Consider the following 22,369-nt stretch of genomic DNA (forward strand, 5'->3'; position numbering starts at 1 on the left):
TAGAATGAGAATCTCAAAAAATAAAGTTTCCAGAGAGATACAATAAAGAGAAGGGAGAAAAACACAAAACTCAAATAGAAAACTGTTTTTTTCTAAAAATAGACTTAAAATATCCTTAAGGAAAGCCTACTGAAATGGCAAAAATAAAGAAATATGTACCATAGTTGTGTGAACAGAAAGGTATTTCAAAGAAAATCTTAAAATGATGGAGGAAGGTCATTGGCTAATAAAGGAACTGCCTTGGCCCATTTTATTGGTTAGGACATAGGTAGGTGGAGTAAACAGAACAGAACGCTGGGAGGCAGAGGAAGTGAGCTCAGAGTCTCGACAGCTCTCCTCTCTGGAGCAGACGCCTGAGAGAGACGCCATGCCCTGCTCCCGGAATGAAGCTCCGACCCAGGATGGACATAGGCTAGAATCTTCCCGGTAAGCGCACCTTGGGGTGCTACACACAGATGATTAGAAATGGGCTAAATTAATATGTGAGAATTAGCCTAGAAGAGAATGGGCCAAGCAGTGTTTAAAAGAATACAGTGTCCGTGTAATTATTTCGGAGCATAAGCTAGCTGAGCAGGCAGCCAGGGGGCTGGGGACGCAGCCCCGCCGCCCTTTATTTACAACATTTAAAGGCTCCCCTAAAGTAAAATTATCATATAAAATGTGCTCATGAATTAATGATTAGAAGAAAAAGGAGTAAGACTATTATATAATTTGCTTAGAAAACCAATTTTTTTGAGTCAGGTCTCACTATATAGTCCTAGCTGGCCTGGTACTCACTGTGAACAACAGGCTAGCCTCCAACTCAGTGATCCACCTGCCTCTGCCTCCTTAGTGTTGAGATTGAAGGAGGGTGCCACCAAGATCAGCTCTCTCTTCATTTTTAGAGCTTTTCCTGCTTTCTCTCATTTTTCTGTACATCTTTTTCTCTGCTCTGTATTATCTTAAGACACCACTGTTCTTGCTTTATAGAGTCAACACCTGGTCAATATTCACTTGTAACCTTTCCTGCTACTTTTTACCTCTTGACACAAGTCTGCAATTTATTTGGGATTGTTTCCTTCTGCCTACTTAATCCATTAAAAGTGTTTCTCTTGGTGCCATGTGAGTCAATGATTTCTCTCAGTCTTTGCTGAGAAGTTTCAACTCTGAAGGCTCTGTGTGCTAGAGTTATACTCGGGAATACTTTCCCCCAGGAATTTAAAGACATTGTCTTTGATTTCATGACTAATGCCCACAAGTCAATTCTTGGCTTTACTGATGCTCCTTTAAAAGAAATACATTGTCTTCATACGGTTGGTTTAACATTTTTCCTCTTCTGGATCTTGTGTTGAGCACCTTTCCTGTGAGATGCTCAAGTAGGCTCTGCTTCTTACGGACCCTGCTGAGGTTGTCCTGGATACCCTGAACAGTCAAAGACTCACCAGTGGTAGAAACTCCCAGTCATTGTCTCTTCAGACATTGGTTAGCCCTTCCTTACACCTCAAATCTCCTCTCTTACTTCCTCCTCCCTACAAAACCCTTTTTCCTAACGGGCTCACTGGCTTTCAGGGTTATTTATTTCTTTTTAGTTGAATGACAACTAAAGCCTACATTTCAAGAAGAACTTAAACTGCCATAATTTGGCTTTTTCATTGCTGTGTGGCTTTGGTGGCGAAGGAATTTGGGTAAAACTACAACTGCTTCACTTCACATAGACTGATAGTTAAGACTTAGAAATAGACGGTGAGATATTTAAAAAGCTTCTCAATTGCCCATTTTCTGCCAAAAGTTCAAAGAGTTTTGACATAGTCTTATCTACAGACATGTAATGAGTTAGAAGCCAAGCACACATTTCACCAGGCTTAATGAACACAGCAGAAAGCTGTAATTACAAATCAACAAGAATGTTACTGCTCCACTTTATTAACAAGCAAAATGCTATTCATTATTATTCATCAGTTTCACCCAAAGTACCTTAAGGGTACACTAAACAATGAAACAAAATGATTTAACATCAAAAATAATATTTGCTGATTGATAAACTCTATCCAAGGCACCAGCTAACACAAAATGACAAAGCTGAAAACTTCTAATAAACAAAATCAAGCAGAATAGCCAAATTTCAAAAGAAATTTCCTCATTTGAAGGGTTCAGAAAAGACACACAAATTAAAACATGGACTTATTTGTATGAGAAAGAAAAAGGTAAACGTGATGCCCTCAACAGCCCTACATTTTCCTTTTTCAGAAAGATATAATTCTGAGATTAATTATCAAAATAATCAAAAGATAAATTTATTAATATAGCAAAACAGTGACTTAGCAGTTATATTTTTAAATGGGATGAGAAATTATACATTTTCTCTTTAATTTTTGTCAAATAAGAATTCAAACACTAACAGTATCATTTCAGAACACTTGCAGCCAAATAGACAGGACAACTAGCATGCGTGGTGCTCATACACTTTACATTTTTAAGACTGGGCTATTCAGGGCATGTAGCCTGATAGTGAACACAGCATAATGTGGCTTTCCATTCATGCAGAAAGATCCAGACAACATAAGTAATTTTAAGCAATCTACGTTTGAAAAGACAAAAATAGACGGAAAGGGCAGGTGCCACAAATCCAAGACTTTTGAGAGCAGTAAAACGTCTCAGAAGATCATCAAGAGTATTACACAAAGAAAATTTAATACTGTATTGTTTTTTTAGGGCTATGGGAGTGTTAATCACCAAGAGATAATCATATGCAGAGAAAAATATGCTTCGTATAACTAAAAGCCTAGTACTTTCATACCAATAAAAAAGAAACTATCAGAACACTTAGGAATTTACATCACTTAGTTCAGTGGTTCTCAACCTTCCTATGACCCTTTAATACATTTCTTCATGATGTGGGGACCTGGGAGGATAAAATTATTTTGTTACTACTTCATAAGTGTAATATGTTTCTGTTATTACTCATAATGTAAATATCTGATATGCAGAATATCTGATGTGTAACCCCTGTGAGAGGGTAGTTCGACTCCCCAAAGGGTCATCCCTCCCCCCCCCCCCCCCCAGTCCAGAGGTTGAGAACCAATGACTTAGCTAAAAACAAAGCTCTCCCTGCCATGGAGATTTTCCTTAAGTTCTCGCCCAGAATCTTGAACCAAAAGCTCAGGGATCATGGGATTGAGAAATCTGAAATCACCAGTCCCAGAATCCCCAGTCAGACACACCTCATACTGGTAGCTCTGGGACAAGGTTCCTGCTCCACTGACATCCACCAGGTGTCCAGGAAAGTGTCTCTCAGGAGCAGAGCAACCAGCCAGAGAGGTTGCCTGAGCTCTCCTGCACAGTCTCAGGCCCACAAACAGCAGCACAGACAAGAGAAAGAGCGAAGACACAGACGCCAAGGCGATGACCAGATACAACGTGAGCAAGTCCTCATTGTCGTGCTCGGGGTCGCGTGCCACCTCCGGTAGTGGCAAGTAGGGTTGAGAGAAGCCATCCACCAGCAGCACATGCAGAGTGACACTGGCAGACCGCGGAGGATCGCCATTGTCCTTGACCACCAGCAGCAGCCTGTGCTTGGGTGCATCGCGCTCACTCAGCAGCCTGGAGGTGCGCACCTCGCCATTGTGAGCCCACACGCTGAACAGCCCTGGCTCTGTAGCCTTAAGAAGCTGGAACGACAGCCAAGAGTTCTGGCCAGAGTCGCGATCCACAGCCACCACCTTGGTGACCAGGTATCCTGGCTCCGCTGCCCTGGGCAGCAGCTCAGTGAAGGGCGCAGAGGCGTTCTGCAGCGGGTAGAGCATGAAGGGCGCATTGTCGTTGGCGTCCAGCACCTGCACGCGCACCAGCGCCTGGCTGCTGAGCGCAGGCGAGCCTTGGTCTGTGGCGCCCACGAGGAACTCGAAGGTCTGCAGGGCCTCATAGTCCAGCGCCCTGAGAGCGAACAGCTGACCATTTTCGGCATTTATGGAGACCAGCGAGGTGATGGGCAGATGCGAGTCGTGAGTGGGCAGCAGCGAGTAGGTGATGTGGGCATTGGAGCCTGAGTCTGAGTCTGTGGCGCTGATGGTGCCTATGTGCAGGGCAGGGCTGTTGTTCTCATGGACAAACAAGGTATAGGAGCTTTGTGTGAAGGCGGGGGCGTTGTCGTTGACATCTGACACCTCCACTGTTATGGTGTGCTGGGTTGTGAGCCTGGGTGTGCCCATGTCGCTGACTGTGATGGTGATGTTGTACTCAGATCTGCTCTCTCTGTCCAGAGGACTCTCTGTCACCAGGGTGTAGAAATTCTTGAAAGTGGATTTGAGGATGAACGGCAGGGTGTCTGGAATAGAACAAACCACCTTTCCATTCTCTCCGGAATCCCTGTCTCCAACTCTGAAGATGCTGATTATGGTCTCAGGAGCATTTTCTGGAACTGAGCTGGTCAGTGAAGATATGGTCAGCTCTGGGGCATTGTCGTTCACATCCACCACCTCTATCAGCACAGCGCCCTTCCCAGAAAGGCCTCCTCCATCCGTGGCCTCGATTTTCACGTGGTAAGACTTAATTTTTTCAAAGTCCAATCCCTTTTTCAGCCGTATTTCTCCCGTGATTTCGTTTATTGAGAACGTCTGTTGAACTTCATCTGATGCTTGGAACAAGCCATAGGAAACTCTCCCAAAGTTGCCAGCATCTGCATCCTGTGCTAGGACAGTCAGGACCACAGAGTCTGGGGGGTTGCTCTCCAGGACCTGTGCCTCATAGGGGGTCTTCACAAATTCAGGGGCATTGTCATTGATGTCCAGGATCAGGATTCGAACCATGGCTGTTCCTGACCTAGGTGGAGAGCCCCCATCCAGAGCCGTGAGGGTCAAGCTCAGCTCTGCCTGCTCCTCTCTGTCCAGGGCTCTGTCCTGCACCAATTCTGGGTATTTCTTGCCTTCACTATTATTTCGAGTGAGGACATGAAAATGAGAGTTGGAGTTGACTGTGTACTCTTGAAGCCCATTGCTGCCCACATCCAAATCCTGGGCTAAATTCAATGGTAACAGAGTGCCTGGCTGGCTATTTTCTGGTATTTTCAAAAGCATTTCCCTATCTGGGAATTCTGGTGAGTGGTCATTTATGTCCTGGATCAGTAATTCTCCTTGAAAATACTGCACTGGTTTTTCAAGAGACACCTGGAAATGCAGCACACAGGGGTCTACAGAGGCACAGAGCTCTTCCCGGTCTAGTTTCTCCCTCAGAAGCAGATCTCCAGTCTTGGGATCCAGCAGCAATCGCTGCTTGTAATCATCAGACACCACCCTTGCAGACCGGGCTGCCAGGTCCCCAGATCTCAGACCCAGGTCCTTGGCCAGATGGGCTACAAAGGAGCCGCTTTCTGTTTCCTCCATGATAGAGTACCGAGTTGTTGGCTCACTCCAAACCTGAACCCAAACCAGCATAAATATAAAAGCCATGACTTGCCTGTTTGGTTGAATTCTCTCCATCTTCTCCGTGTTGGGAAAGCGATTGTTTGCATCCAATCCTTTAGCAGTCTCCCAGTGCTTTAAAACGCTGGCTTCTGGTTTTTCTTTTCTTAAGAGGGACCTTCACACGCTGTTCTCAATCTTACATTAATCCAGTATATTCTTGTCCAAACCCCTTCATAGCTCCGTAGTGCTTTCAAAGCTCTTGCCTGCGTCTTTTGTTCTATTTTCTCACAAGCGATTCCTGGTATTTTAGTGATTTTAAAGCCCAAACTTAGCCTGCAGCGCCACCCCGTGGCTTTTTGTGAAACTCTTGCAACTCTATTTTCAAATTAACTACTGTTTAAAGTTTCCAAATTAAAGTCGTTTTAAAGTGTATGCAGATTTTTCTTTACCAGTGTTGTTACTATTTAAAACTGCGTAATTGGTACAATTATCCAATATTTTTCATGAGTGGGGTCATGAAAACAAAACTAGAAGACAGCTGGTCTTATCACACATTGACGATTTGAATAATCAGGTAAACAGCAGAACTCATTTTTGTAAAAACTATTTTTTCACAGTGATAAAATATCAAGGTATTAAGGTTAATGTCAAGAGTTTGTATAATTCACTATAAGTTATTATGGAAGAAATTATCTTTTGGAATACTCCACTGCACAGATACAGTTGAATCGAATTCATCAGCTAAGCATTTGAGTGAAATAGTTACAAACCAAATAGTTTATGTTGTGAAAACAAACTTAAATTTTATATTGACTAACCTTCCAAGTCAAATTGCATTATATCAAAAATGTAAATTTTCGATGCACTCTAAGCCAATATCTAACAAATTACTGTCTGTATTTAAATAGAAAGTGTATGTACACATTTAGTGCATAAATCATTCAAACATTTTTATTTCAAACTTAAAATACCACAATGAAACCAGAAAGTTTGATTTCTTCAAATTCCTCCTTTTTTTTCCAATAGTGTTTTGGCTATTCAGGAATTCTTGTATTTTCACATGAAAAGTTTAGAGACATTTTGGTAACTTCTAGGAGAATGGCAAACTGGCATTTTGGTAAGAATTCCATTAAGTCACAAACTAGCTTGAGGATAATCTTCACAGCAGAGGGTCTTCAGTCCATGCACATTTCTTACACAGGTCTTCAAGAATTTCCTTTATGTCTTCTAGGGTTCTGTACGAATTTCATTGACACACCTGCCTGCTTCTTTTCTAAGCATCTTGGTCCTTTTGAGTCCAAGGGACTTTTCCTTTATTTTCATTTTGTCCAGTGGTAGCGTACAGAGACAGCTACTCTTAGGGTAATGATCTTGCAGGACTTGTCCATTAATGTCCATGTGCTTGCAGATTACTTAAGATTCCTTAAAGGTCACACCAAAGATAGTTCTGTGTTCTCTCTTTCTAATTAAAAGATTTTCTAAAATGCTTTTCTGCGTTTATTAAGATGATTGTGTGGCTTTGCCATTCGTTTGGCCCTTAAGTGATCTTTCAGTATTGATTTTAATATGTTGAACCATTTTTCCCACATAAATTCTTTGTTATCCATGATGTACAATCTCATCTGTTATTGGTGTTGGTTTGCCAACGTCGTTTTCTTTTCTTTTTCTCTTTTTACATTTTTGTTTGTATGTTTTGGAGACAAAGTTTCTCTGTGTATCTTTGGAGACTGTCATGTTGCTCAGTATGTAGACCAGGCTGGCCTCAAACTCACAGAGATCCGCCTGCCTCTGCCTCCCAAGTGCTGGGATAAAAGGCATGTGCTGCTGCTACCCAGCTCTGCCAGTATTTTCTTGAAATTTTTCACATCAACATCGACAAAACAAACGGATATGTAGTTTTCTTTCCTTTCATTATATTTGCCAGTTTGTCATAATTTACTGTTGCAGAATGAGTTAAGGATTTGCTGCTCTGATCTTTGTAATTAGAGCAGTAATGTTAGAAATATGCCTTTGTCAGGAGGGAATTGTTGGGTTACCAAGTTAATTTCACTTTATAACTAGAGGCTAAATATGGCAACTGCCACATGTTCATTCAGAACAGGACTTTTGGATTGTTTCTTAAGGTTTCTGCTCATCATCAAATTTCTACATTTATTTCCGATATCAATGCTGTAAACATTTCCATGTATGTAGTTTTGTTTTTGTTGTTTTGAGACAGGGACTCTCTATGTAGTCTTGGTTGTTCTGGAACTCATTGTGTAAATCAGGCTGGCCTCAAACTCAGAGGTCTCCCTGATTCTGTCTACAAAGTGCTGGGGATTGAAGGCGTGCGCCGCCATACCAGGCTCTCCACTTGGTTTTCACTCATCAATTGCTGTATAAAGGTATTCTCATAGAGTCTCAGGTCTAGTGTCTTAACAGACACCATAACAACAAAGAAGGGGATATTCTCTAAGATACTGGCTTCATACGGCGAATGGGTAAGTGTAAGCCCCAAGGCTGTTTGGGGCCTAACTCACCCGTGTTACAAAGGTGAGTCAACCTTCTTAAGGCTTGAATCTCCTGAAACCTGTTTGCAAACTACCATGAGACCTCTCTCTCTCTCTCTCTCTCTCTCTCTCTCCCTCCCTCCCTCCCTCCCTTTTTCCCTCCATCCCTCCCTCTCATTTTTGAGATAGGGTTTGTCTGTGTCACAGCCCAACTGTCCCAGAACTCACTTTATAGACCAGGCTGGCCTCAAACTCACAGAGATCCACCTGCCTCTGCATCCTGACTACTGGAATTAAAGGCGAGTGCCGTTCCACCCAGCCTCCAATCTCTCTTTTAAAGATCATTAAAGCCAGGACAGTGTGAAGGAACTTTTAAAAGAAGGTAAGAAGCTGATAAAACATTATCACCAAGGATGACTAAGGCCATGGAAAGATGACTAGACAGCTTCAGTGTTTGTTCTCTCCCCTAGGACAAAGAGATCCATAACCACATGAAAAGACTGCTGATGAAAGAGATTTGATTTGTCCAAATCAAAAGCAGAAAATGACCATTGGGAGGTAAATGCTAGTTGATATAAAATATGCCAAGTGGAATTGTTGTAAAGGGGGAAAAGAGCTATAGAAACTGCCGTGAATTTTATGACTCTTGAGCTCTGGAATAGCAAATGTCAGAACATGATGAATAAACGAAGTAATCTAAAATAAAATGAGATTCATCACTTCTCTGCTTTTTGGAAAATCAAGTGTGGAAGGAAACGGGATTTACATATAATGACGGAGACGCTGGCTGACACCAAACTTGTCATCAACAATATTCTGTGACAGAAGAGCAGCAGAGAAGTGTTTCACTCTTAAGAATACTATCAGCCAAACTATTATGACGCATTAAAATTGAACAGTGGGTTTTCAAGCAAGTAACTAAATTTCTGAGATGGCATCTTTAGAGAAAAATGAAGGATAGTATATACTATATAGAATTATGTTTTGAAAATGAATGACTGAATCTCTATCTTGAAATATTTAGTTTTGATATTGTCAAAGGTAACCAGAGATCAATAGAAACACCAATTAGAGACCAAAGAATTTAAACAGAGATTTTTGGGAGTTTGTTGGATGAACAAAAAAAATCTTGTATTTTTCTCATCCCTAAAAGTCAAAAACACCAATGGGCTTAATTTGGAACCAAATTAGAGACTAATCTGCTATTTTGCTCTTCTCTGAGTTTCCAGATTTAAATTAAAAACTGGTTCAATGGAGAGTGGTGTTACTCTGACAATTAAATTGTTATTTCCTTTTCTGAATATGGGTTGTTCTTTTGAAATTCAGTGTGTGTACAAGTTTGAGATAAAAGTCCTCACAAAATTCAATGAGCATCTGTGTTGAAAGAAACACTGTGTTCTGTACTACAAGATCAACTATAAATAAAACCAAAAGAGCCCTTTAACTTTTTTAGTATCCACTGAAGTAGTTTAACAGCAAGAGGACTCAATTTTTGTTTAATTTTGTTTCCTCTTCAAACATTAAAATATTAGTAATACCAACTTTACATAACTGACAGTAACCTAGAGAACTGACAAAGTCATCTCTTTCACTGATACCAGACTTGCAGTTTGAAAATGCCCCAGAGTGCAACAAAAGTTCGTACTATACATGTAGTCATGTAGTACCTCCCCCGTCTTAGGGTTTTTATTGACATGAAGAGACACAATGACTGTGGCAAATCTTATAAAAAAAACATTTAGTTGAGGCGGTGGCTTACATTATCATCATGGCGGGGAACACGGCAGTGCATACGCAGTTGTGGTGCTGGCTATGTCTTGATAAGAAGGCAACAGGAAGTGGACTGAGTGTTATATTGAGTGAAGCTTGAGCAAAAGAGGCCTCAAAGCCCACACCCACAGTAACACACTTCCTTCAACATGGCCGTATCTCCCAACAGTGCCACTTCCTATGAGATTATGGGGACTGATCACATCCAAATTTCCACATCCTCTGAGTCCCACACTTAGTAAAATATCCATATAAAGAGGCCTTGGGGACCAGGAATGGAGGTATACTTGTAATTCAGACCTCAGGAGCAGAGTCGGAAGCCAGCCTAGGCTACACAGAACTGAATAAGAACCTACCTCAAAATTAACTAATAGCGGTAGTTTGGGAAAGTAATTTAAATAATAGAAGGTTTCTAACTGCCCAAAAACAAAAATAAATTTGAACCAAGACTGTTTTTTATTTTCGAAATCAGTCCAGGTTGCTTTATTCGCTTGGAACTTTTCTGCCCATTTTGTCAACAATGTATAAATATAGGCCAACCATAAATTAAATTGCTAATAGGATCTGGGACTGGGGGTGCACCTTAGTGATAAAAGATATATCATGTATATCATGGGCCCCAGGCTTTGGACACACACACACGCACATGCATCCCCACAGATAATAACTTATCCTTTGTCTTCAAGTGGTAAATGGATCATCAGCATATAGCCCTTCCCCTTTAGTGTGATATCATATGCTATATAGTGCCTCTCAATAATAATCATCTTACATGAATTACAGAATTTCTGAAAAATTACAGATATGTATGAAAAGATTAAAAAGTCTAAAATTTTCATATGAATATTTAGGCTGAACATAAAAATATTTTGATTATTAATAACTCATATTTTCAATGCTCATTAAAACATAAAAAATTTTATGCTGCAGAAATTCCTGCTTGGAAAGTGGTTGACCCACTTCTGCAAGCACTTAAATTTGGTTTTAACTACACAACTACAGCTACTAATGATTGAAATTATGTCAATATGAATTCTTGTCTTTCCGTAATTTCCAAAACTATTTTCAGTTATTTTTGGGTTTTTGAGACAGGGTTTCTCTGTGTAACAGGCTTGGCTGTCATGAAACTCACTTTGTAGACCAGGCCTTCTACTCACAGAGATTCATCTGCCTCTGCCTCTGCCTTTGCCTTTGCCTCTGCCTCCTTGGATTAAAGGTAAGCACGACCATTTCCCAACTCATTTTTAATTTTTTTCTTTTTTTATTTTTTTAATCTTTTATCATTTTTAATTTTTGATAAGTTAAATTATTTTTCTTGTAGAACATTCAAATACTAGATAGATATATCTGGGTGATAAAATATGGAAAATGATTTTTAAGTAAATTTAACCAAAGAAATAATGACTTGTTATGTGAAACATTTTTTTAGAGACATTCACTCAAAATATGCATATATTGTGATTTTCATTGCTTCCATGTATTATATTTAGTTGTATAAAATTCCAACTTCCCTAATGATACTGTTTTTCCCCATTATAAATTCCTATATTTGTACACTCTTCAGTTAAAATGTTGTAGGAAGGATACTGGTGTGGATTGGCAGATTTCATTCCCAACAATCCTACATCATGACAGATGGAAATAGAAAGGAAGAACCCATTGGTAGATAGGATGCAATGGAAATAGTTCCCCTAAGTCACCCTATTTATGACAAATAAGTATTAGTGATAAAAAGATTAAAACACTTAAAAGCTACTCATCTGCATAGTTTGTGGAAAGGTTAATGGGCACTCATGTTTATACAGCATTTATAAATCAGCTTATCATCCAAACACATGGCTCACTAAATCTCTTCTCATACAAGGTGAAAGCACACTCAGCCACTGGCAATGGCTTAGGTCAAGCAACGTTATTTCTGGCACATTTTAGAAGCCATTTTGGCCTGTACTTAAGCAAATAAAGTCTTGAAATATTAACTGTGATTGTCAGAAAAGATGATAAACTTAACAACGCACTCCTTTCTTTTATGTATGAAACATGGAAAACTATGACAGATGACGGTATCTCATGTTCACCCTTTATTAGCTGTACACAATGCTGTGTTACCATTATAACACATATGTGTCTGTGAGGGAAATACATGCATGATGGAGTTACTTTATTCGGGCATCAAGAATGAAAATGTCATTTTGAGAGACATGGAGCTGCAGATCATTTAAGCTAAATAATCACCCTCTAAAAGTCAATTAGTACATGAAGGCAAAATGGGGGGTTTAAGACGGTGATGGGGAGAAAAACAGAGGATTAAGGAATGGGATAAGTGAATAGTATCAAGGTGTGGTGTGTGCACCTCTGAAAATCTCACAATGGATGATGAACCCTGAAAATTTACCAAGCTGGAGGGAAGTGAAAATCAAAATTAATTCTATACAGCAAGACACCATTTGAAGTGGATGTTGCAGAAATCCATGCTGGTTATAATGGAGAGGAAGAAATGAGTTCCTGAGAAGAGCATTTGAAATAACCAGAGAAACACAACAGAGTTATATATCCACCTAATAAATTAGTGATGGAAAAAGATGCATTAGGGTTACACTGGCAAAATAGGAAGCACAGTTCTCGCCCCCCCCACACAAAATACACTAAAAGAAAACAGAGAATAAAATCGATGTAGAAATATATTGACTCAATGAAAGAATATGGAAAGCAAAAGGAAAATAAAAAGCAACTATTTCTGATGTGGTTATTGAAACCTACGTCTCCTGGTAACTGGAATTTAGCTAGGGGTCCTGAAACAGACCACTGGGGATAATGGGATTAAAGAACTTGAAATCTGTGGTCCCAGAGTCTCCAGTCAGACACACCTCATACTGGTAACCCTGGGACAAGGTCCCTGTACCGCTGACATCCACCAGGTGATCAGGAAAGTGACCCTCAGTCACAGAGCAGGCACCCAGTGAGGTCGCCCTGGCCCTCCTGCACAGCCTTACCCCCACAAACAGCAGAACAGACAAGAGGAAGACTGAAGAGACAGATGCCAAGGCAATAACCAGGTACAGCGTAAGTGCATCCTCATCCTGGGCGGGGTCGCGCGCCACCTCTGGCAGAGGCAGGTAGGGCTGAGAGAAGCCATCCACCAGCAGCACATGCAGAGTGACACTGGCAGACCGCGGAGGATCGCCATTGTCCTTGACCACCAGCAGCAGCCTGTGCTTGGGTGCATCGCGCTCACTCAGCAGCCTGGAGGTGCGCACCTCGCCATTGTGAGCCCACACGCTGAACAGCCCTGGCTCCGTGGCCTTGAGCAGCTGGAATGACAGCCAGGCGTTCTGGCCAGAGTCTCGGTCCACTGCCACCACTTTGGTGACCAGGTAGCCAGGCTCTGCCGCCCTGGGCAGCAACTCTGTGAAGGGCGCAGAGGCGTTCTGCAGAGGGTAGAGCACGAAGGGCGCATTGTCGTTGGCGTCCAGCACCAGCACCCGCACAAGCGCCTGGCTACTGAGCGCAGGCGAGCCTTGGTCTGTGGCGCCCACGCGGAACTCGAAGGTCTTCAGGGCCTCGTAGTCTAGTGCCCTGAGCGCGAACAGCTGCCCATTGTCGGCGTTGATGGAGATGAGCGAGGAGAGATCCAGCTGCGGGTGATGGGTGGGCAGCAGCGAGTAGATGATGTGGGCATTGGAGCCCAAATCTGAGTCTGTGGCGCTGATGGTGCCTATGTGCAGGGCGGGGCTATTGTTCTCTTCAACAAACAGGGTGTAGGAGCTTTGTGTGAAGGCAGGAGCGTTGTCGTTGACGTCAGAGACCTGCACTGTTATGGTGTGCTGGGTTGTGAGCCTGGGTGTGCCCATGTCGCTGACTGTGATGGTGATGTTGTACTCAGCTCTGCTCTCTCTGTCCAGTGGCCCCTCTGTCACTAAAGTGTAATAGTTCTCGAATGTGGGCTTCAAAAGAAATGGGAGATCGTTCTGAATAGAACACACCATCCTTCCATTGTCCCCAGAATCTGGGTCAGAAACACTGAAAACAGCGACTACAGCTTCAGGAACATTTTCGGGGATTGAACTAGTGAGCGAAGATATGGTGAGTTTAGGGGCGTTGTCATTCACATCCAACACCTGTATAGCTACACTGCATTTCCCTGAAAGACCTCCACTGTCTGCCGCTACAATTTCCATGGTATAATAGTGAGTTGCCTCAAAATCCAATGCCCCTTTAAGGCGAATTTCTCCTGTAACTTGGTCTATTACAAATGGTTGAGAAACTTCACCACCTTGAAACAAAGAGTAGGCTACATTCCCATTTATCCCAGCATCTAAATCTCTGGCAGTGACAGTCAATACTAAGGCATCAAGGGGGCTGTTCTCAGGGACTTGAACCTCATAGAGCGACTGTACAAACTGGGGAGCATTATCATTGATGTCCACGACCTCAATGCGAACTGTGGTGGTCCCAGACCTGGGTGGAGACCCACCGTCCACAGCAGTGAGGGTTAAAGTGAGCTCAGGCTGCTCCTCCCTGTCCAGGGCTCTGTCCAGCACCAGCTCTGGGTATTTCCTGCCATCAGCACGACTGTGAGTAACGACATGGAAGTGGAGGTTGGGGCTGACTGTGTAGTTCTGAACAGCATTGCTGCCTATGTCAGGGTCCTGAGCTGCCTTCAGAGGAAACACAGTCCCTGGCTGGGCGATTTCTTGAATTTTTAGGAGCATTTCCCTGTGCGGGAACTCTGGAGAATGGTCGTTTATGTCTGTGAGCTGCAGGTCAGTTTGGAAGAACTGCACAGGGTTTTCCAGTATGAGCTGGAAGCGCAGCACACAGGGTTCTGTCGCCCCACACAGCACCTCCCTATCTGGTTTTTCCTTCAGGATCAAATTCCCGGACTCTGCATCCAGCTGCAAGAGCTCTTTGTTTCCTCTATGATGGATTCGCGCCCCTCTAGTGGCCAGTTCACCCACCCTAAGCCCCAGATCTTTTGCCAGATTAGCCACCAAGTATCCAGTCTCTGTTTCTTCTGGCATAGAATATCTAATTGCCTCAGAGCCAGCCTCCCATAAAAGCAGCAATATAGTAAGAAAAACGACTTGCCTTTTCTTTGGCGTTTTTGCTAGAGCTGTCTCCATCGTTCAAATGCAGTTCCTAAGGCGCTGTTGCTTCTAAATCTTGGCTGTTTCAATCCACACAGATAATGTTTGATGAAATAACCTCGACTTAAATCTTCCCGAATTGCTTACAGGAGTCCATTATCCTAGATCTTATGTAAATGCCCCCTTCTCTCCAGGAACAGTCCGCATTCTGATTACTGGGAAGGACTTCCTGCTCATCCTTAGAGCGCCTCCTAATACAAATTGTTAGTCTGCAGCGCCACCGTGCGTACTTTTCTAGTGTTGCAATTGGGTACACTAGTTTTTTGTTCTCAGTCCAACCCTGTTGTGTTTAAACACCCTTTAAGATGCAGAGCTCTTCTTCCATTGAGTGCTCAGATCTTAGCAACCATAAGTTCCGACACATTTGATGAGTTAATTTTCAATGAATGTAACTTTTTAAATGAACAAAATAGCAATAGATATGTATGGAAGACGTTTTGAATACATAAATTCAATGTAATGGATACCTACAAAATATTGGAATATTCCCCAATTACTTTCCACTAAAATATACATAAAAAGGGCACCGGTCTTGAGTATACAGCACAACAAAGGATCGCCAAGATAATACGGTCTAATAAGCAGAATCTATATAAGTAGCTCACACCTAAAGAGAAAAAAAGCTCCCCCTGCCGTTTTATTACCATAGGATATTTTTGCTTCTCTTAGGACTTTTAAAGTAGTGCCGGTAGAGTACCCCTCTGCTGTAAGATAGCTCTTCACTTGCATCTTCTTTGGCATGTTCACCTATGGTATGCTGTTGTCATCGTTCCTACCATTCCTCCATACGTCTGCATCATGTGCACGCACAACACACCACAAAAGGAACATTGCCGATTTCCAGGTTTCAGTTTCGGTTGCTTGGTTTTTTGTTTTGCTTTGTTTGTTTTGGCTTGCTTTTTGAAGGCAGGGTTTCTCTGTGTAACAGCTTTGGCTGTCCTGGTTCATTTTTCAGACCATGTTGACCTCAAACTCAGAGAGATCTGCCTGCCTCTGCCTCCCGAGTCCTGAGATTATAGGCGTGCATCACATCAAGCCTAGATTTGCATCTTGGATATTACTCTTGTGAACAATCCTTCACATGTCCAATGTATAAAATATGCATAGGTTATATGTATCAGAATGATGTGCTGTACATCCAAGTGTGAAAATACATTTGGTCTTGACAAAGGCTGTGAAATGGTTTTCAAAAGCACTTGTGCTGAGCTGGTGGCTCACCCCTCTAGTCCCATCTCTGAGAAGACACACAAAGTGGTATCACAAATTCAAGGCCAGAGTGGGATACAGAGCCAGTCACTGTCTCAAAGACATTCCTTTAAATGCTCGAAATAGCTCAATAGTAGAATGCTTGCCTAGTGTCAGTGGATTGGGTTCCATTCCTAGCAATGTGAAAAAGTAATTCCAGCAACACATGGGAATTCCAGTTGCTCCATAATCTTGTCAACATTTGATGCTGTCTTCCCCAGTTTTAATCACGCTAATGAGTATGGATGTCATAGTTTACACTTAATTAGCATTTCCCTGGAGATCAATGAAATGTTACAAACTTTCACATGTTTATTGACCATTCAGATGCATTCTCATGATGAGTTCTTTTGTATATTTCCTATCTGAGGCATTGGTCTGATGGCTTTTTGGTCTGTAGGAGAATCTATATTCTTAGTATAATCCTGTTTTGTATATGCATATTGCAAATAATTTTTTCTATGCCTTCTTTGAGAAACAAAAATTAGTAATTTTAACTTAACCTTATCTGTCAATATTTTCCATGTCTGGGTAGCACTATTTTACTGTTTAAATATTTCTATCTCCAAGGTCATAAGAATTCTTATGTATTTTGGATGATTACTTTTTATTTTCATATTTAAAGCTATAATCAACATAAACTCTTTCAAGTGCATAAAATTAGGGTCCATATTTTCCCAAATCCTTTGCATTCTGTACTGAAAAGATGACCCATTTCCCATTGTTTCTGAGTTGTCACAATATCCTAAGTCAGGTGATCATGAATCAGCTCAAAGATTCCATTTGCCTGAATATCAAACAGTAATGCTATTCTCTCTTACTTCTTATAACTCCACAATAGGTCTTATTATCTTAAAGGTAAGTTTCCTTTTGAAATAAATGACTTGTAATGAATGTTAAACCAACAAAAAATATTAAAAGGCATAGAGAACTGCCACAACTGGGCACAACCTTACTCATTATAGTTCAGTCTAGAGTGGTACATTTCTTATAACTGATTGAGCTTCAATATTAACATATATTTCCCTGAGTCCATCACTTTAACTAGGATTCCTTCTACATACTACACACACACACACACACACACACACACACAATTTATCATGACATGCATCTATTTTTTAGTAACATGAAGCCATTTCTCTGACACCAAATCTTCAAAATCAATTTATTTATCTACATCTCCATTTTCTGAATCTCTGGAAATCATTGGTCTTTTATACTGCCTGTATCCTTTGAACTTTTCGATATTTCATATAGTTAGAATTTTTCAGCTTACTTCAGTGATAAACGTGTTTTCTCAGAGACTCTTCATGACTTGACAGCTCATTTAACTTGGCATTAAATAATATTCCATTTTGTGATTGAATTAGGCTATCTCAGTTTCACTTACTGAAGGATCTTGGTAACTGTTAGAGTTTGACAAGTGATGTAAAAGGCTCCAGTAAATGCCCTGTTTCAGTTTTTTGTGCAAACATAGTTTCAACTAACTTAAATACTAAGAACCATGATTGCTGTCTCCTATAGTAAGAGTGTGCTTGGTTTTGCTGCCAAACAATCTTCTAAAATGACCATATCATTTTCATTCCCATAACCCATAAATGAGGTTCTTGGTGTGCCATGTCCTCTCAGCAGTGGTAGTGTCAATGTCCCACAGATTAGTCATTCTGCCTTATGGTTGGGTAGTGGTGTTTCATTTCTCAAACTTGTTGACATGGAGCATCTTCCCATGTGATTATTCATCATCTGTATTAGCCGGGGTTCTCTAGAGTGTGTATATATATATAATATATATATAATATTTATTATAGTAAGAATATATGTATATAAAGGAATTCATTAGAATAAATTATGAGTTATGGTTCAGCTCATCCAAAAATGGATGCCTATGAATGGAAGGTCCAAGAATCCAGTAGTTGTTCAGTCCATGAGGCTGGATGTCTCAGCTGGTCTTCAGTATACATTGGAATCCCAAAGAGGGAGGTTCTAATGCCAGTGAAGAAATGGACTTGCTAGCAAGGCTAGAGCAAGCAGAAAAAGAGGGAAAAGATTCCTTCTTTCATGTCTTTATAAAGCAATGGTTCTCTGCCTACCTGATGTGGTGACCTTTCAATACAGTTCCCCTTGCTGTGGTGTCCCCAACAATAAAATTATTTTCATTGTTACTTAATAAAACTATAACCTTGCTACTGTGTGACTAATAATAAAAAATCTGTATTTTCCAATAGTCTTAGGCGACCCCTGTGAGAGGGCCATTTGATCCTCCTCAATGGATCACAACCAAAAGGCTGAGAACCACAATTATAAAGGCTCCCAGCAGAAGGTGCAGCCCAGATTAGAGATGAATCTTCTCACACCGAAAGAACTGGATTAACGGCGCATCTACCCACCTTGAAGATCTGTTTAGAAGTGGATCTTTCCACTTCAAAGTAAGCAAAATCTTTCACAGGTGTGTCCCATTTGGGGGTTTTAGTTAATTTCAGCTGTAGTCAAGTTGACAACCAAGAATAGCCATCACACCATCTCAGAGTTTTGTTTGGTAAGTGTTAGTATTCTTGGCATTATGTAGGCAAGTTTTCTTAATGTTGAGTCTTTAAAGTCTGTATTTGCGCAGCATTTGGCAGCATTTTCTCCTGATCTTTGACACTTTTTGGTAGACTCTTTCACAGAGCATAAAATCTAATTTTAATAAAGTGAGCTGCCATGTGGGTGCTGGGAATCGAACCTGGGTCCTCTGGAAGAGCAGTCAGTGCTCTTAACCGCTGAGCCATCTCTCCAGCCCCCTAATTTTAATAAAGTGTGCATCATCAATTATTTCTTCCACAGATCATTATTTTGGGTCAAGATTGTTAATTATTTTCTCTGTATTTGTATACAAGAAAGTCCATCAAATATACAAAGAAGATTGCTGAAATTCTGCATAAGGTTTTATGATTTATTGATTCTTCGAAAGATAAACAATATTTCAGCAGCTGAGTCTTTCCTATAGATTATTGTGCATTCCTCCGTTCATTTAGATCTTTATATTTTTCTCAATAATTTTTTATCTTCCCACTTTATAATTCCCTAGGAGACTTGTTTCTTGGTGTTTATATATTTGGAAGCCATTTTAAATGCTATTTCAGTTTTTCTTCTTATAAACAGAGCTGATCTCGCATCGGCCGGCATTCCTGGCTTGCTTTATCACTTCTGTGCTGCAGGAATTCCTACTACCAGTAGCCTTTAAGTTACCCACCCACTTGGGTGTGGCCTCTTATATTATTTATGCTGATGTTTACTTCTGATAGCAGAATTTTCATGATTTTAATCACATAATTTCGTCACTTAAAATATAATTTTATTCCTTCTGCTGTGCCTTTTTCTTCTTCTTTACCTTATTTCTCTGGCTGGAACTGGTAGTAAAATCTTGTTAGTAGCCAGGGTGGACATCCCTATGTCATTGTTGATCTCCAGCAGAAAAATTTTAATAGTTTGTCTTTAGTAATATTTATTATACACATATATACTTGTTTGGGTATCTTATGAGACTGGGTGTCATTATGTGTAGCTTGGGCTGTTCTGGAATTCACTATGGAGAATGGTCTTGAACTCACAGAGATCCTCCTGCCTCTGCCTCCTGCATGCTAGAATTAAATATGTGTTACCATGTTTGGCTGCTGTATACTTTTGAACATACTCAAAAGTTTCCTTCTGTATTCTTTTGCTATAATTTTTCCCATTAGTATGTGCTGTATTTTGTTGAGTAATTTTTCTGTATCCATTGTGATTAATTGTGTTGCTTTTCTCCTTGACCTCTTGCTATGATGGGTTGCAGTAATCAGATTTCACATGCTAAACTGCTTTGCATTATACAGATTAATGCGTGATATCATTTGCTTTCTTCTCACACATCTCTGAATTTGATTGTCTTTTTGTTAAAAAAAATTAGCATGACCATGTATATATATATAGAAGAGGTTGTTGTGTAATTTCTATCTTACAGTGTCCTTTTGAAATTTGGATATCATAATCTATTCAGAGTTGCTGGCACCTAGCTGATTTGTGATATGCTCTTTTAACAAGTTTAAACATTTGTGTTAGTCCTCATATGTTCGTTTTTAATAATTCAACATTTGAAATGGACTTTTATAATATCTTTTTTTTTTTTGGTTTTTCGAGACAGGGTTTCTCTGTGGTTTTGGAGCCTGTCCTGGAACTAGCTCTTGTAGACCAGGCTGGTCTCGAACTCACAGAGATCCACCTGCCTCTGCCTCCCAAGTGCTGGGATTAAAGGCGTGCGCCACCACCGCCCGGCTTATAATATCTTATCTAATAGATGCGACAGATCAGATTTTATGTTTTCTTCAGTTTTTAAATTCAAAATGGGATTTTTTATAAATTGTCAAATGCAACAACATTGTTCCTTATAAATTTGATGGCTTGATTTAGTAAAGATTAACAAAAACAAAATAGATACACTTGTATGACAGATATGACAATATAATCTAGGAAGTCTATGACCCACTAGTTCACATGATTTCACCAACTGAATACAGTCAAATTTTATGTTTTACCAAATATCCTGCACACATTCAACATACTTACCATTCTTATGTAATGTGCTTCTTGACTCTAAATATTTAGTACAAGTGAGATAGAAAGAGAGGAATGAGGAAAAAAGAAAGAAAAGAGGGAGGGCAAAAATGGCAGGCAGGAAAAGGTTGTCACAGCAGCCATTGTATGAGAAAAAATTCATTGGAAAAAGATGACTTTCTCATGAATCTGTTCTCATTGCCCTAAGACTTCTCAGCAAAGTAAAGAAGAGAGCAGCCAAGGTTAGCAATAGTAATTCCACACATTAAACCTATGATAACCAGAAAGTAGATGCAATACATGATGGTATAATTTATCTGATAGAAGTTGTACATGTAGACTATGTAGGTGTGTGTGTATATATGAATTCTCCATCGTGACGATGTGGTCATCTCCATGCTTTATATCTAAAGGAACCAAGGGAGAACTGAGAGATGAAAACTCCATCCCAAGTAAATATAAAAATCATGCGAGGTCCTTAATTGTTAAAAATAATGAAACTAGAAATAAATTATCTTTGAAACAAACTTTATAAACTAGCTCTTAGATGCTTGTACATCTTTGTTGACTGAGAGACTCGGCATGAGCTGAGATGACAGTAAAATAGCCTGCTAACACAGCAAGGAGAAATAAAAATATGAAGTCAAGGGACATAGAGAATGGAACGAGAAGCTCAGAAAATAAAGTTTCCAGAAAGAAATTATAAAGATAAGGAAGAAAATGAAAAAGTCAAATAAGGAACTGTTTATTTTCTTCTAAAAGTACACTTAATTTCCAAATAAAATACCCTTAAAGCCAACTGAAACCATAAAAATAAAAAATTATGTAACATAGCTGTGTGAACAGAAGGATATTTCAAAGAAAGAGAAAAATCGAAAAAGGCTCCCAAAACCTAAATTATACAAAACATGCTCATGAATTGATGATAAATAAAAGGAGTAAGACTATTATATAATTTGCTTAGAAAACCAATTTTTTTGAGTCAGGTCTCACTATATAGTCCTAGCTGGCCTGGTACTCACTGTGAACAACAGGCTAGCCTCCAACTCAATTATCCACCTGCCTCTGCCTCCTTAGTGTTGAGATTGAAGGAGGGTGCCTCCAAGACCAGCTCTCTTTTCATTTTTAGAGGTTTTTTTTCCTGATTTCTCTCATTTTTCTGTACATCTTTTTCTCTGCTCTGTATTATCTTAAGACACCACTGTTCTTGCTTTATAGAGTCAACACCTGGTCAATATTCACTTGTAACCTTTCCTGCTACTTTTTACCTCTTGACACAAGTCTGTAATTCATTTGGGATTGTTTCCTTCTGCCTACTCAATCCATTAAAAGTGTTTCTCTCAGTTCCATGTGAGTCAATGATTTCTCTCAGTCTTTGCTGAGAAGTTTCAACTCTGAAGGCTCTGTGTGCTAGAGTTATATTCGGGAATACTTTCCCCCAGGAATTTAAAGACATTGTCTTTGATTTCATGACTAATGCTCACAAGTCAGTTCCTGGCTTTATAGATGCACCTTTAACAGAAATATATGTCTTCATACGGTTTCTTTAGTACTTTTCCTCTCCTGGATCTTGTTTTGAGCACCTTTCCCGTGAGATGCTCAAGTAGGCTTTGCTTTTTAGAGACTCTCCTGACAAAGCCCTTCTTCCCAACAGGTCTCCTCCCCACTTTCAGGTCTTCTGTGTGTGTGGCTCACTGGCTTTCATGATTATTTATTGCTTTTTTAAAAAAAATATGAATGATGACTAAACTCCACATTTCACCAAGAACCT

The 22,369-nt window shown here is 40.3% G+C and overlaps 2 protein-coding genes across 2 annotated transcripts in view; both read right to left on the minus strand.

Annotated features, from left to right (window-relative positions):
• LOC121453419 (protocadherin gamma-C4) overlaps positions 1-22,369 on the minus strand; it is a 725,389-nt gene that overhangs the window by 406,160 nt on the left and 296,860 nt on the right. The gene's annotated exons all lie outside the window — the stretch shown is intronic.
• Positions 3,066-5,554, minus strand: LOC121453443 (protocadherin beta-4-like). The gene has a single exon (XM_041660233.1). The coding sequence runs from the start codon at positions 5,451-5,453 to the stop codon at positions 3,066-3,068; it is 2,388 nt and encodes a 795-aa protein (XP_041516167.1). The 5' UTR covers positions 5,454-5,554.

The sequence above is a fragment of the Microtus oregoni genome, unplaced genomic scaffold (assembly GCF_018167655.1).
Source record: "Microtus oregoni isolate MIOR12 unplaced genomic scaffold, Mior012 000011F_ref0000422, whole genome shotgun sequence".
In the NCBI taxonomy this organism is placed as follows: Eukaryota; Metazoa; Chordata; class Mammalia; order Rodentia; family Cricetidae; genus Microtus; species Microtus oregoni.